Genomic DNA, 14,221 nt, shown 5'->3' on the forward strand with positions numbered 1-14,221 from the left:
GACATGCAAATGAGCACACAGTGTCACTTTTTGCCTCAATATAGATATATATATATATATATTGCACTGTGTATTTTTGTCACAATGGAAGTAGCTTTGGACATTTTAGTTTTTTGTTGTATACATTTAGCCACGCCCACTAGCACTCCTTTTGACACTTATATGCATATATATATATTATGTGGTAATGGTTGGGGTTTCTCAGAGCTTGTTGGGTATCTGTGTATTTTACAACAGTTGGGCCCAAGAGCAGACACTCCTGAACCCCAACACATGGGTCAGAGGTAACCAAATGGGCTTTTTTAACCTTTATTAGTAAGCCTGGTTACCTCTTCATCACAAACCCCCACCCTCCCCATGGGAAATAATATGGCGGTTTAAATCTTCCACATCATGGAAACCAATAGGAAGCCGTAACAGATGAATGACTGACTATCCGTGTGATGTGAGGGCTCTAAAAACCAGGTAGTATCAACGCCACTTGATGGAGTGGCTCAGTGAGTAAATACAATGACTGAGAATGATGCTGAGTTTGAAGCAGGGGAAACTGGTTTAAATCCTAGTGTTGGCTCCTTGTGACCTTGGATAAGTCACTTTATCTCCCTGTGCCTCTGTCACCAAAACCTAGATTGTAAATTCATGGGCAAGGACTGTGTGGAAATTCTGTGTACAGTGCTGCGTAGCGTGCTCTATACAGTATTGTAATTGGGAAGCGCTTTGAATCTTAGGGCTGGGACCCGCTGCGCCCGGCGGCGCGGGCGGCTGCACGGGCTTTCCCCACCAGCAGGGGAATCCTCCCGAGCCGGTCCCAGTCCCCCCTGGCTGCACAGCTCACTACACGCTGTGACGCGTCAGCCGCTAGGGGATACAAGAGAATTGTAATCCCTAGCTTGGACGCGTCATGTGGTGTGGCTGTGAGCCAATGAGGACAGGAGGCTTCGGGAGGAGGAGAGGCTTCGGGGAGCGGGGAGGAGTGTGGAGGGAAAGCAGCGTGAGTGCCTGCCTGTGTGTGTGTGTGTGTGTATGAGTGCCTGCGTGTGTATATGAGTGTGTGTGTGTGTTGCTTGTGATTACATTGTGATCAGCAGTTCCAGCCCGAGCCCGAGGGGGGGGGGGAGTAGCGGGTCCCTCCGCTCAAGCCACGCCCTCCTCCCGCTCAAGCCTCCCACTCCCGCCCACCTCCCGCTCCGGCTCCCGCTCCCTACAGACCGCATATCGCGGTCTGTGTATGTCAGCGCCCCGCCTGTCTACAGTGTGGGAGCGCTGACGGAGGGAGCGGGGCCTTAGCCTTAGTCTAAGGTCCCGCTGCCTCAGACCACACGCCCGCACTGCAGACAGGCGGCGCGTGGAGAGGCACTTGACCACTATATGCGGTCTTTAAGGAGCCGGTTTTTGGCGTTGGGGGGCGTGGCCAAAACGGCAGCAGACAGGATTCCAGACGGAGCTGTCATGCTTTTGCACAAACAACCCCCTCCTCCCGTGCATCTGCTGCTGCCTCCTACCAGGGAATATGTCGCCAAGTACGGCCATATCTTTAACCCTTGACTGCCAGAGGGCTTGGGACACACTGCAGCCTTGACCAGCATCTATACACACCACGCCGCTCAGCAGCAGAAGCTGGCCGCAACCTCCCTCCCCCTTGCCCCCTCATTGGCTCCCTGTATTGTGGCGAAATCTCTCAAATGTTACCCGAGCTTGGGGTATTCCAGTTTCAAGAATGTTCTGCGTTCAGGGACAGAACGGTAACTTCTTTTTGCCGTGGTACACACACACACACACACACACACACACACACACACACACACATACACATACACACACACACACACACACACACACATACACATATACACATATACACATATACACATATACACACACACATATATATACACACACACATATATACACACATATATACATACACACACATATATACATACACATATATACATACACACATATACACACACATACATACACTTTTCCCCCGCAGCTCCTTCCCTGCTCCCCTCTCAATCCACCTCCTTTCCGTAGCTCCTTCCCTCCCCTCCTTCCCTCATTGGCTGACTGCCACACCACGTGACGCGTCAGAGCTGCAAATCACTAGGAGCTTGCAGCATCGGCTAGCTGACGCGTCACAGCACGCAGTCAGCCACGTCGGAAGGAGCCAGCGGGGACCTCCAGACTGGAGGAAAGGAGCTGCTGGTCCGCGGCTGCGCGTGCCGCCGGAAGCAGCGGGACCAACGCCTTACTAGGAAAAAAAGCGCTATGTATATGAAATAGTTATTATATTATTAATACTTTTACTGTTACAATATCTTGTGAACCAGGGGGCCCCTGGAGTTGAACCGCGTTGGTTCCCATCCTGGTTTATAAACAAAACAATAAAAAAAACTTAAGCCAGAAGTGGACAATTGCTGTTTTTAAACTAAGAGCAATTAATTGAATGCCCAGCTAGCTGGGAAGGAGTTCATAGGCTCAGTATAATTATGTAGCCTAAAAAAAACGGCTCTGCTTCACAGTAAGTACATAATTTCTTTTCCCATAGAAACTAAACCTGCCTGCTTGTCTCTTGCAGTGCTCTTGGCTGGCTGGCAGAATACTTGTTAGGACATGCCTGTATTGGAATGATTTCACAAGTACTTTTGTGAAGTCACAAGAAGGCCAGGCATGGTTTACATCACACAAAAGCTATCATCTCTAGTTCATAGCTATAATTTCAAGGTGTATAACAGGTTATGTCAGGTCAAGGTGTAGCTTACGGATGGCAATACTATAAATTAATAAAATTATGTGATTTTAGTGAAGGTTATGCACAGAAGGTAAAGAAGGGCAAAAGCTATTGCTCTTATGTTTTTCGAGGAATTTTGCAAGCGAGACAACCTCTTAGAAGAGCTGATGTTGTGGCCTGTTTTAACCCGTAGCAATAATTTGCTCTGCAATGCTTTGCTTATCCTTCTGGCAGCTAAGGGGTAACAACATGTTATGTATTGATGACGTACGTGCTTTACATTGCAATATGGGTGAGAAGGAGCAACTCGGTGAGTAAACGACACTGACTAAACAATGACATTGCGTTTGAATCCGGGGAACATGGTTCATTTCCTGGTGTCTGCTCCTTGTGGCCTTGGGCAAGTAACTTTATCTCCCTGTGGCTCGGGCACCAAAAACCTAGATCCTGTGTATAGCGCTATACTGTAATTGTTAAGCGCTTTGTCCCATTGGGAGAAAAGCGCTATATGAAATAAAGTTATAGATACGATTTGATTATCCCCTGTCAAAGGAATGCAACATTTCAAATACCATCTTTTGACAGGAGGATAGCTTGATTGATTTTGTGAGCCCGCAACAACTTTCAGGATAATGTGCATCATGATATGCATGTCCCACCTGTAGGATTATGTGATTTATGCCCTCTACAGCTTTTCATATTATCATTGGCCTGATGTTATAGTTGTTAATTTAGGACAGTATCCGTAGGAGTCTTAACATTTTATATTTCACAAGGAACTATTCAACGAGGATAAGAAAACTTGACATTGGGAACAAATGTATATACTGGATCTAGTGAGTTGGCTGATGCCATCTCAATTTGAAAAACATATATTGGAGCTGCAATAAAATGAGTGCACTCTGCAGGAGGAGTGTAACTAAACTACTGCAAACCCAGTACTGCAAACCCCTGCAATGTATATGGGGGGGGGGGGGGGGGGGAAATGGCCGGCACTTGAAGTTGGGCATGTCCAGGTGTCGGACCCAACCAATGTCGGGCTGCGGTGCCCTCATGCCAACCCACCCCGCCAGTGTACCCATGTCCCAGTTGGCGACAGAAGTTGGGCACGCTCAGAAATCGGGCCTAACTTCTGCATCTGCCTGTGTGGCCCTAGCTTCCCACCGATGTGGGACCCGAAGCCTCGCCCCAGTCCCACATTTCCCATGAGGCAAGCTAAAAAGGGAGGGGGATTGAGTGTGAGATAGTTAGCAGTTGGAGAGGAGGGAAGAGAGTGACAGAGGGAGGGGTGCTTAAATTTTTTTTTATTTTTGCCTGGTGGGTTTTTTCAATGTAAGATACCTTATGATAACTGAAACCTGAGGCCAACATCCTGTTTGAAATGCACAATCTAAATTGGTGACATGAGTTTCTGAGTTTGCATAGAAGTGGTCATACTTTTTAATTATTTTTTTATTTTTGGGGGGTCAACCCAAAATTAGGGCAATGTTGTATATCCAATGGCCCAAAGTCCATATGCAGCACCTGTGCTTTGAGCACGTGGTTCCTTTTTTATCCTACATAACATTTAATGATGCAAATGTTATTTCTATTGCTTTTGTATTTTGGTGTTCTTGTTCGTTATTCTAATTTTTAGTAAAGGGGCACGTATGTAGACGTTGCTCATTCTCCTTCATTCAGGAAGACAAACACTCTCAACAAACCCAAATAAATATAATGTCTTGACCCTTGTTTTGGGAACATCAGGATGTTGCCCAAATTATATGCACAAAGGTGCTTATTTTAGTTTACTTTCAATATTGTGTGTTTCATTCTACTTCTATTTAGCTTTTAGCTGCTTGATTGCCACTCAACATCATGGCAACTGGCACCTTATTATTTTACATGAGTGGAGGAGGTGGATGTTTGTTGGAACATTGATGTACCACCGAAGTGCAAAATCACGGCGCACATGATGTCTAGCGCCGCAAACAAAACACAGGCAGTCAATGCGGATGTCCATGTGAGTGCCAGCGCGGCTAGTTTTTCGCAAGGCAATTTTTTTTAAATATTGTCTCGTGACTCCCGGGTCACACGAGCGGTTCAGCCAGTGAGGGCGAACAAGCTCTGTGACGCCACGCCTCCCATCGCATCTTCCCCTAGGCCACAAATTGCCTCTGCTGCAAGCACGTGCGACGCCACGCATTCCGTCGTATGCGCGCCTAGCATGGCCTTGGAATTAGGAAGTTGTTGCAGTTTATGTTAAACCTGCCATCTGCTGGCAACAATTAGTCACGTGTGTGTGCTTTATTAACTGTTCAGGGAACTGCTAGTTCAGTTTTAATGCAACATTTTCCTCAAATTATATGTATATATTCTTCTTCTTCTTTTTTTTTTTTTTTGTCACCCAACAAATTATGAGGTTAACATTAGTGCCGTCAATGCTGACCAATGAGTAAGAATAGGAATCACACATCATATTGCAACTTACTCCTTACTCATTCATGTTGCTGGCAGTTATATTTATCTTTTGCCATCAAGCATCCGGTTGTATTAGCCCCTACATATGAAGGTTCAGGTAAATAATAAAAATAGAAATAAGTTAATGGGGAGAAAATTGTATGAATTTTGATACAAAAGTAAGCATCCTCATGTTCTTTCTTTGCTCTGCAGCTGAATGGCCAAAGACCATGACCGGCCTTCCGAGCACTTCAGGAACCACGGCCAGCGTGGTCATCATCCGCGGCAACAAGATGTATGTGGCTCACGTGGGAGACTCTGGTGTTGTCCTTGGGGTTCAGAGCAGCTCTAAAGACGCAGTGAAGGCCGTGGAGGTGACGCAGGACCACAAACCTGAGCTACCCAGGGAGCGGGAGCGGATTGAAGGCCTTGGTGGCAGGTAACAGCCCTTATGCTCCTGACATTCTCAAGTCTACTGGAGTGACTGTGTTCTCCGCACAATACATCCTAGCCTATTTTGGCTGTACGACTAGGGTGACCAGATTTTGAAAATGAAAAACCGGGACATTTTTTTTTTTACATAAGTTTATTTATTGTAGTACACTTATACTTACGACCATTAGTCTTTGTTACATAGTTGTGTGTGTGTGTTGACCTCACTAATCGAACAAAAAAAACCCAGATGTGAATGATTCTGAACCCCTTAACCAGTGTCTGGATGCCCCCTCTTCACAATTTCTAAAGCAGCTGGGATCTTACCTGATCCGCAGTCCCTCAAGGTACTATACTGGAGGGGAGGTGTTCCCTACCTGTCTTTCGAGGTCTCCCGTGTGAAACTTGAGTCAGATCTGGAAGAAAGAAGGGTAGGTTACTTCGGTGTAGGTATACGGCAGTTAAAATAAGACAGGGAGGGTGAGAGACAGAGAGAGGGTGAGAGAGACAGAGACAGACAGAGACAGACAGAGGGTGAGAGGGTGAGAGAGACAGAGGGTGAGAGGGTGAGAGAGACAGAGAGAGAGAGAGGGTGAGAGAGACAGAGAGAGGGTGAGAGAGACAGAGAGAGAGGGTGAGAGAGACAGAGAGAGAGGGTGAGAGAGACAGAGAGAGAGGGTGAGAGAGACAGAGAGTGGGTGAGAGAGACAGAGAGTGGGTGAGAGAGACAGAGAGTGGGTGAGAGAGACAGAGAGTGGGTGAGAGAGACAGAGAGTGGGTGAGAGAGACAGAGAGTGGGTGAGAGAGACAGAGAGTGGGTGAGAGAGACAGAGAGTGGGTGAGAGAGACAGAGAGTGGGTGAGAGAGACAGAGAGTGGGTGAGAGAGACAGAGAGTGGGTGAGAGAGACAGAGAGTGGGTGAGAGAGACAGAGAGTGGGTGAGAGAGACAGAGAGTGGGTGAGAGAGACAGAGAGTGGGTGAGAGAGACAGAGAGTGGGTGAGAGAGACAGAGAGTGGGTGAGAGAGACAGAGAGTGGGTGAGAGAGACAGAGAGTGGGTGAGAGAGACAGAGAGTGGGTGAGAGAGACAGAGAGTGGGTGAGAGAGACAGAGAGTGGGTGAGAGAGACAGAGAGTGGGTGAGAGAGACAGAGAGTGGGTGAGAGAGACAGAGAGTGGGTGAGAGAGACAGAGAGTGGGTGAGAGAGACAGAGAGTGGGTGAGAGAGACAGAGAGTGGGTGAGAGAGACAGAGAGTGGGTGAGAGAGACAGAGAGTGGGTGAGAGAGACAGAGAGTGGGTGAGAGAGACAGAGAGTGGGTGAGAGAGACAGAGAGTGGGTGAGAGAGACAGAGAGTGGGTGAGAGAGACAGAGAGTGGGTGAGAGAGACAGAGAGTGGGTGAGAGAGACAGAGAGTGGGTGAGAGAGACAGAGAGTGGGTGAGAGAGACAGAGAGTGGGTGAGAGAGACAGAGAGTGGGTGAGAGAGACAGAGAGTGGGTGAGAGAGACAGAGAGTGGGTGAGAGAGACAGAGAGTGGGTGAGAGAGACAGAGAGTGGGTGAGAGAGACAGAGAGTGGGTGAGAGAGACAGAGAGTGGGTGAGAGAGACAGAGAGTGGGTGAGAGAGACAGGGAGAGGGTGAGAGAGACAGGGAGAGGGTGAGAGAGACAGGGAGAGGGTGACAGAGACAGGGAGAGGGTGACAGAGACAGGGAGAGGGTGACAGAGACAGGGAGAGGGTGACAGAGACAGGGAGAGGGTGACAGAGACAGGGAGAGGGTGACAGAGGCAGAGAGAGGGTGAGAGAGGCAGAGAGAGGGTGAGAGAGGCAGAGAGAGGGTGAGAGAGGCAGAGAGAGGGTGAGAGAGGCAGAGAGAGGGTGAGAGAGGCAGAGAGAGGGTGAGAGAGGCAGAGAGAGGGTGAGAGAGGCAGAGAGAGGGTGAGAGAGGCAGAGAGAGGGTGAGAGAGGCAGAGAGAGGGTGAGAGAGGCAGAGAGAGGGTGAGAGAGGCAGAGAGAGGGTGAGAGAGGCAGAGAGAGGGTGAGAGAGGCAGAGAGAGGGTGAGAGAGGCAGAGAGAGGGTGAGAGAGACAGAGGGTGAGAGAGACAGAGGGTGAGAGAGACAGAGGGTGAGAGAGACAGAGGGTGAGAGAGACAGAGGGTGAGAGAGACAGAGGGTGAGAGAGACAGAGGGTGAGAGAGACAGAGGGTGAGAGAGACAGAGGGTGAGAGAGACAGAGGGTGAGAGAGACAGAGGGTGAGAGAGACAGAGGGTGAGAGAGACAGAGGGTGAGAGAGACAGAGGGTGAGAGAGACAGAGGGTGAGAGAGACAGAGGGTGAGAGAGACAGAGGGTGAGAGAGACAGAGGGTGAGAGAGACAGAGGGTGAGAGAGACAGAGGGTGAGAGAGACAGAGGGTGAGAGAGACAGAGGGTGAGAGAGACAGAGGGTGAGAGAGACAGAGGGTGAGAGAGACAGAGGGTGAGAGAGACAGAGGGTGAGAGAGACAGAGAGGGTGAGGGTGAGAGGGTGAGGGTGAGAGGGTGAGGGTGAGGGTGAGGGTGAGGGTGAGAGGGTGAGGGTGAGAGGGGGAGGGAGAGAGGGGGAGGGAGAGGGGGAGACAGACACGGGTACACACACACACACACTGGTACACACACACACACTGGTACACACACACACACACTGGTACACACACACACACTGGTACACACACACACACTGGTACACACACACACACTGGTACACACACACACACACTGGTACACACACACACACACTGGTACACACACACACACACTGGTACACACACACACACACTGGTACACACACACACACACTGGTACACACACACACACACACACTGGTACACACACACACACACACTGGTACACACACACACACACACACTGGTACACACACACACACACTGGTACACACACACACACACTGGTACACACACACACTGGTACACACACACACTGGTACACACACACACTGGTACACACACACACTGGTACACACACACACTGGTACACACACACTGGTACACACACACTGGTACACACACACTGGTACACACACACACACACTGGTACACACACACACACACACACTGGTACACACACACACACTGGTACACACACACACACACTGGTACACACACACACACACACACACACGTACACACACACACACACACGTACACACACACACACACTGGTACACACACACATACACTGGTACACACACACACACACTGGTACACACACACACACACTGGTACACACACACAGGTACACACACACACTGGTACACACACACACTGGTACACACACACACACACTGGTACACACACACACACACACTGGTACACACACACACACACACACACACACACACTGGTACACACACACACACACACACACACACTGGTACACACACACACACACACACACACTGGTACACACACACACACACACACACACACACACACACACACTGGTACACACACACACACACACACACACACTGGTACACACACACACACACACACACACACACACTGGTACACACACACACACACACACACACTGGTACACACACACACACACACACACACACACTGGTACATACACACACACACACACTGGTACACACACACACACACACACACACACACACACACACACACACAGACTGGAGTACAGAGGCAGCCACGAGCAGGTGGCTCTCCACCTCCCCTTGCACCCACCCCCGCGCCCATCTCCCGCACCTAGGGGGGGGGGGGGGGATAGGAGCGCCGGGACACAAAGGTAAACTGCCGCCGCCCCCCCTCCCCCGGAGGGCAGCCACGGGCTCCCGGGGCAGAATGGGGGAACACCGCGCAGCCACCACTGCCAGCCCCCGCGCCCATCTCCCGAACCAAGGGGACAGGGGGGGAGGGGGAAGGGAGCACCAGGACAGGAGACAAAGGATAAAAAACCCACCTCCTATCCCCCCGGGCGGGCAGAGGGGGGGAAACACCGCGCAGAAGAGCCAGGAGCCGCGGGCAGAGACACACACCACGTGTGCTCTGCCACAGGAAGCGGAAGCCCCGCCCCCAGGCACCCTTCCTTCCATCCATTCCACATGCCGGTCCTTGGTGAAGGATGATGCCGGGGGGCGGGGCTTAATGCCGGGACGCTGGGGATTGGCCAACAAGGTAGGAAACTGCCGGGTGGGGGGGTTGGCATTAAAAAAAAAAAAAATACTTACCAGCCGGGCTGCTGCAGTCTCCTCCTCCGCGCCGCAGACTCGCGCACAGCGCACAGCGCACCGCAGCTTACTCGCGCACCGCCGGGGACAAAAAAAATAAAAATGGGGACACATTGAGGAAAATCCGGGACATTTCCGGTACACACAGAAAATCGGTACAGCTCCCGAAAAACCGGGACTGTACCGGCAAAAGGGGGACGGGTGGTCACCCTATGTACGACATCCCTGCTTTCTGGTGCCACTCTCTCCGGAAATGGCTTGCTTCTTTTTTTCCCCTGACAGAAGGGACTGACCTGATGTCACAGGACTGCCATTTGACAGCAACGCCAAATTTCCAGTTAGTTTTGACACCCACTGCAGTGGTACAGTACTAGGAAACATACAGATTCACAACCTATAGATCAGAAGATAAGGTCTTTAATGGGGGTGTTGATGTGTGTGTCCATTTTATTTTTGTGTATTTTAACTGAATGATTTCTATAATCTGGACCAAGGGACCACTTCTGGATCTGTTGTCCCCTGAACATTGTCCATTTGTTGATGGAAAACAGTAGAAAGCTACTTGGAAAATGGCGGATAACTTTTTAATAATTTAAAAGAAACAATGCTTAAGTAAAAAGTGGTTGTTATATTTTGTTGTTGGTCGCTGCTTTTTTAGCTACTGCAAGTAGTTCAGATGCTACGTACATTATAAATACTGAAATCACCAGTTCCAATTATGCTTTCAAGGGCGTGTCTGTGTGTCTGTGTGTCTGTGTGTCTGTGTGTCTGTGTGTCTGTGTGTCTGTGTGTCTGTGTGTCTGTGTGTCTGTGTGTCTGTATTTATGTGTAGAGAAAGATGAACAGCCGGCACTCCAATGAAGCATAATAGGGTAGGTGCATGTCCCATAATAAGCAGATAAACATACGATACCGTTCTCACGGGAATTAGCAGACAGCACTCAGGTTAAGATTTGTAGAATATATATTGTACAAAAGACACATCACCAACGTTTCGGACCCACAAATGGGACCTTCCTCGCACTACCCTGAGGAAGGTCCAGTTTGTGGGTCCGAAACGTTGGTGATTTGTGTCTTTTTTACAATATATATTCTACAAATCTTAACGGGTGTATATATATATTTTTGTGTGTGTGTGTGTGTGTGTGTGTGTGTGTGTTGGTATTATTATTATTATTATTATTATAAAAAAAGTGAGATGTCCCTTAAAGGGGAATCCCTTTTGGGATAATATGTGGGACTAAAAAAATGTTACCGTAAACCGCCTTCAGTGGTTTTTCTCCCTTGTCAGTTTATCCTGAGAAACAGTAATTAAGCAGCCATTTTAAAAGTGTTTTTATATTTATTTTTAATAAAGCAAACATCTCCAGAGTGCAGCATTACAGCAGGAATCGTAAAAAGGTCCCTTATAAGTTTTAGAAAAAAGATGAAAAATAGGCAGCGCACTGCCAACAAAACGGGAGGAGGCTCAAGGGTTAAAAATAAAAAATCCTGAGAGGTGGTTGGCGGCCACCTTGCTCCTCCCAAACAGCACAAACTGCATCTAAGTAAATAAAAGATAAAGTGACACTGAAAATAAAGAGCTGGAAGAAAGTGTTAATGAAAATTCACCCACTCTCCCTCCCCTACAAACCATCTTCACTGGGAGTCCCAACATCCTCCATTAACTTTCCACTGGGCCCAGTACAGTCTCTAAAATCGGCCCAGATGAGAAGGGGGAGAGCAAAATCACATGGAACAAAGGCTCAATTAAAAGCAACCATGGAACCGCTTCCAATGTTTGTGTGATCAGGTCTCCATAGGAATGAGGGGGCTTATTCCAATTTAACTATTCTCTTTTTTTTTTTGCTTTTTTTTTGTGCTACATCACCTAAATATATTCAGCTCTATTCAAAGTCAAAAAACTTACCAAGAAAAAACAACAAACATGCCATCCACTAAACAAAAAAAAACGGTGGCCAGACGTGAGGCATCCCTTTTCTTCAAAAAACAAAATACCAAAGATCAAGACGCGTCTACCGCAGGCGGAGACGCAGATTCAGATCTAGACTCTGGAGAAGAGACGGACGCTCCACTTACCCGCAAAGAAATGATGGGGTTTGTACAAGAACTAAAAAGCTCTTTCCACTCTGAGATGCAGAGCTTCCGCCGCAGCATCAGAGAGGAGATTGCGTCCATAGGTGACCGCATTGTGGACTTGGAGGAGAAAGTGGATAACACCGCCCTGGCACAGGAGACCCAAACGCAAGACATCGAGGAATTAAAAACTCAAGTCAAAACTATCTTTGAAAAACTGGAAGATACGGAGAACCGGTCAAGACGCAATAACCTGCGGATCAGAGGTATCCCGGAAGAAGTGGACAATGCCCAATTGGAGGCTTATCTCACTCGGCTTTTCATGTCCCTGTTACCCGAAACATCGGATGAAAAACTTCAGATGGACAGAGCCCATAGGCTTCCTAGACCGAAAGGCCTAGACCCAGCAAAGCCACGAGATGTGATCACTCGCCTACACTATTTCCGTATTAAAGAAGAAATACTGAGAGCCGCTAGAACCACCCCAAAGATAGAGCAGGATAATGTTCCACTCCTCATCTTCCCGGACTTGGCTCAAACCACGCTGAATAAATGGAGAATGTTCACGCAGATCACCAACTCACTGCGGAACAATAAAATCCGCTATCGCTGGGGTTTCCCGTGCAAAATTTTGTTCACTCATCAAGAGACGATGTACATCCTACTCTCACCTGAAGAAGGTGAGGAAAAACTACGATCATTGGGCTTACTCGAACCAGAGGATCCGGAGGCCTCTCAAAAGCCTCGTCATTCACCTAAGGCACAACGCCAGGCATGGGTGAAAACACCAACCTCTGGGCGAGCAAAGACCCAACCCACTTGAAGAACTAGAGCTGGATACTTACTTAACACCCATTTAAGATGGCAGACAAGCCACAACGTGGTCTGGACTTAAGGTACTCACCGAGACGTGGCCCACTCCAGTAACCCACCTAAAAACTAACCAACATTTGAGGTACCTGGAACACATCTACCAACTCGGTCAAGCCACAATGACCACGACAAGTCCCAAAATCTAGGTTATTTCCTTGTTCATTGTGAAACTATTCTCCCAAGTTACCCACAAGTTCGAATCATTCAAAGTTGGACAATCAGTTTGAACTAACCCGAACACTTAATAGGACTGACATACAATGTTTGTTTGGAACTGTTTTCTAGACAAAATTGTATTTGTAATATAAGTTTATATGTTGGCTATAATAGAATTGGTCTCCAAAAGTTCAGCTACCAATTCTTTAGTACAGGTTAAAATATTAAAGGTTACGTTTTAGGTAATTTTTCCATGTTATTTATCCCTCTCCCCCTGTAAAATACGAATGCAGAGTCTGCCAAACTATAGTTGCCAGTCAACCCTACTCAATGCTTTTAAAATTGAGAAAAGACATGTTGCTGTAAACAGTTATAACGTTTAATGCCCCCCATTCTTGCTTTTATTTCCCTGATGTGTAAGATCACACACACAACCCACCCCGTACTCTATGGGGTGATTTTGTTTTCCCTTTTCGAAAGTTTAGCTCCTAAACAACGGAGCACTGCGACGTCAAGCCGCTGGGCCACTGCCCGCCCCCCTCACGTTCATTTAACCTGTGAGTGCGAGAGACTTGCACCACGGGTCCTACCATGGCTGGTCCCCCCAAACAAGGTTTGGAAGCCGGGGTCCTCGGTTTACCCCTCCCCTCCCTCTCTATCCCTCCCCTCCTCCACGTTTTGCAAGCATTTGCCACTACCATGTGATAATATGTATATCTTCCGTTGAATATGTTCCCATACCAGATTGTTTCCAAAGATGGATGTACCGACTCTTCGGCTGTATGTAAGTTATCACTCTGTTCATTTGTATTATAGAACCTTGAACCACCACCATGCCGATTAATATAATATCCCAAAACACCAAGGGCTTAAACACCCCCCGAAAGAGACGTATTGCTCTCTCGGAAGCCAAAAGACTGGCAGGAGATATAATCTTGCTACAAGAAACTCATTTGAAAAAAGAGGATCAGTCGCTGCTGTTCAGCAATGACTACCCCCTAATCTACCACTCATCAGCTCCCACGAAAAAAAATGGCGTAGCAACACTTTTCCATAAAAATTTAAACTTCAAAGTAGACAAAATTAAAAATGATCACGCTGGGAGAATTCTAATTATTACAGGGTCACTGGACTCCACTGATATAACAATAGTCAACACTTATGCCCCCAATGAAAATCAAGAATCCTTTTTCCAGGAACTAACAAATTTAATTCTCTCTGTCCAGAAAGGTCTTTTAATTTTAGCAGGAGATCTAA

At 48.0% G+C, this 14,221-nt stretch overlaps 1 protein-coding gene across 3 annotated transcripts in view; it reads left to right on the forward strand.

The window, feature by feature from the left end:
* The window catches only part of PPM1D (protein phosphatase, Mg2+/Mn2+ dependent 1D), an 86,599-nt gene that overhangs the window by 15,355 nt on the left and 57,023 nt on the right, over positions 1 to 14,221 (forward strand). For all 3 annotated transcript variants that reach the window (XM_075589623.1, XM_075589627.1, XM_075589628.1), the window contains exon 2: positions 5,387 to 5,612. In XM_075589623.1, coding sequence (XP_075445738.1) covers positions 5,387 to 5,612 — 226 coding nt within the window. The remainder of the gene's footprint in view (positions 1 to 5,386; positions 5,613 to 14,221) is intronic.

The sequence above is a fragment of the Ascaphus truei genome, chromosome 3 (genome assembly GCF_040206685.1).
Source record: "Ascaphus truei isolate aAscTru1 chromosome 3, aAscTru1.hap1, whole genome shotgun sequence".
NCBI lineage: Eukaryota > Metazoa > Chordata > Amphibia > Anura > Ascaphidae > Ascaphus > Ascaphus truei.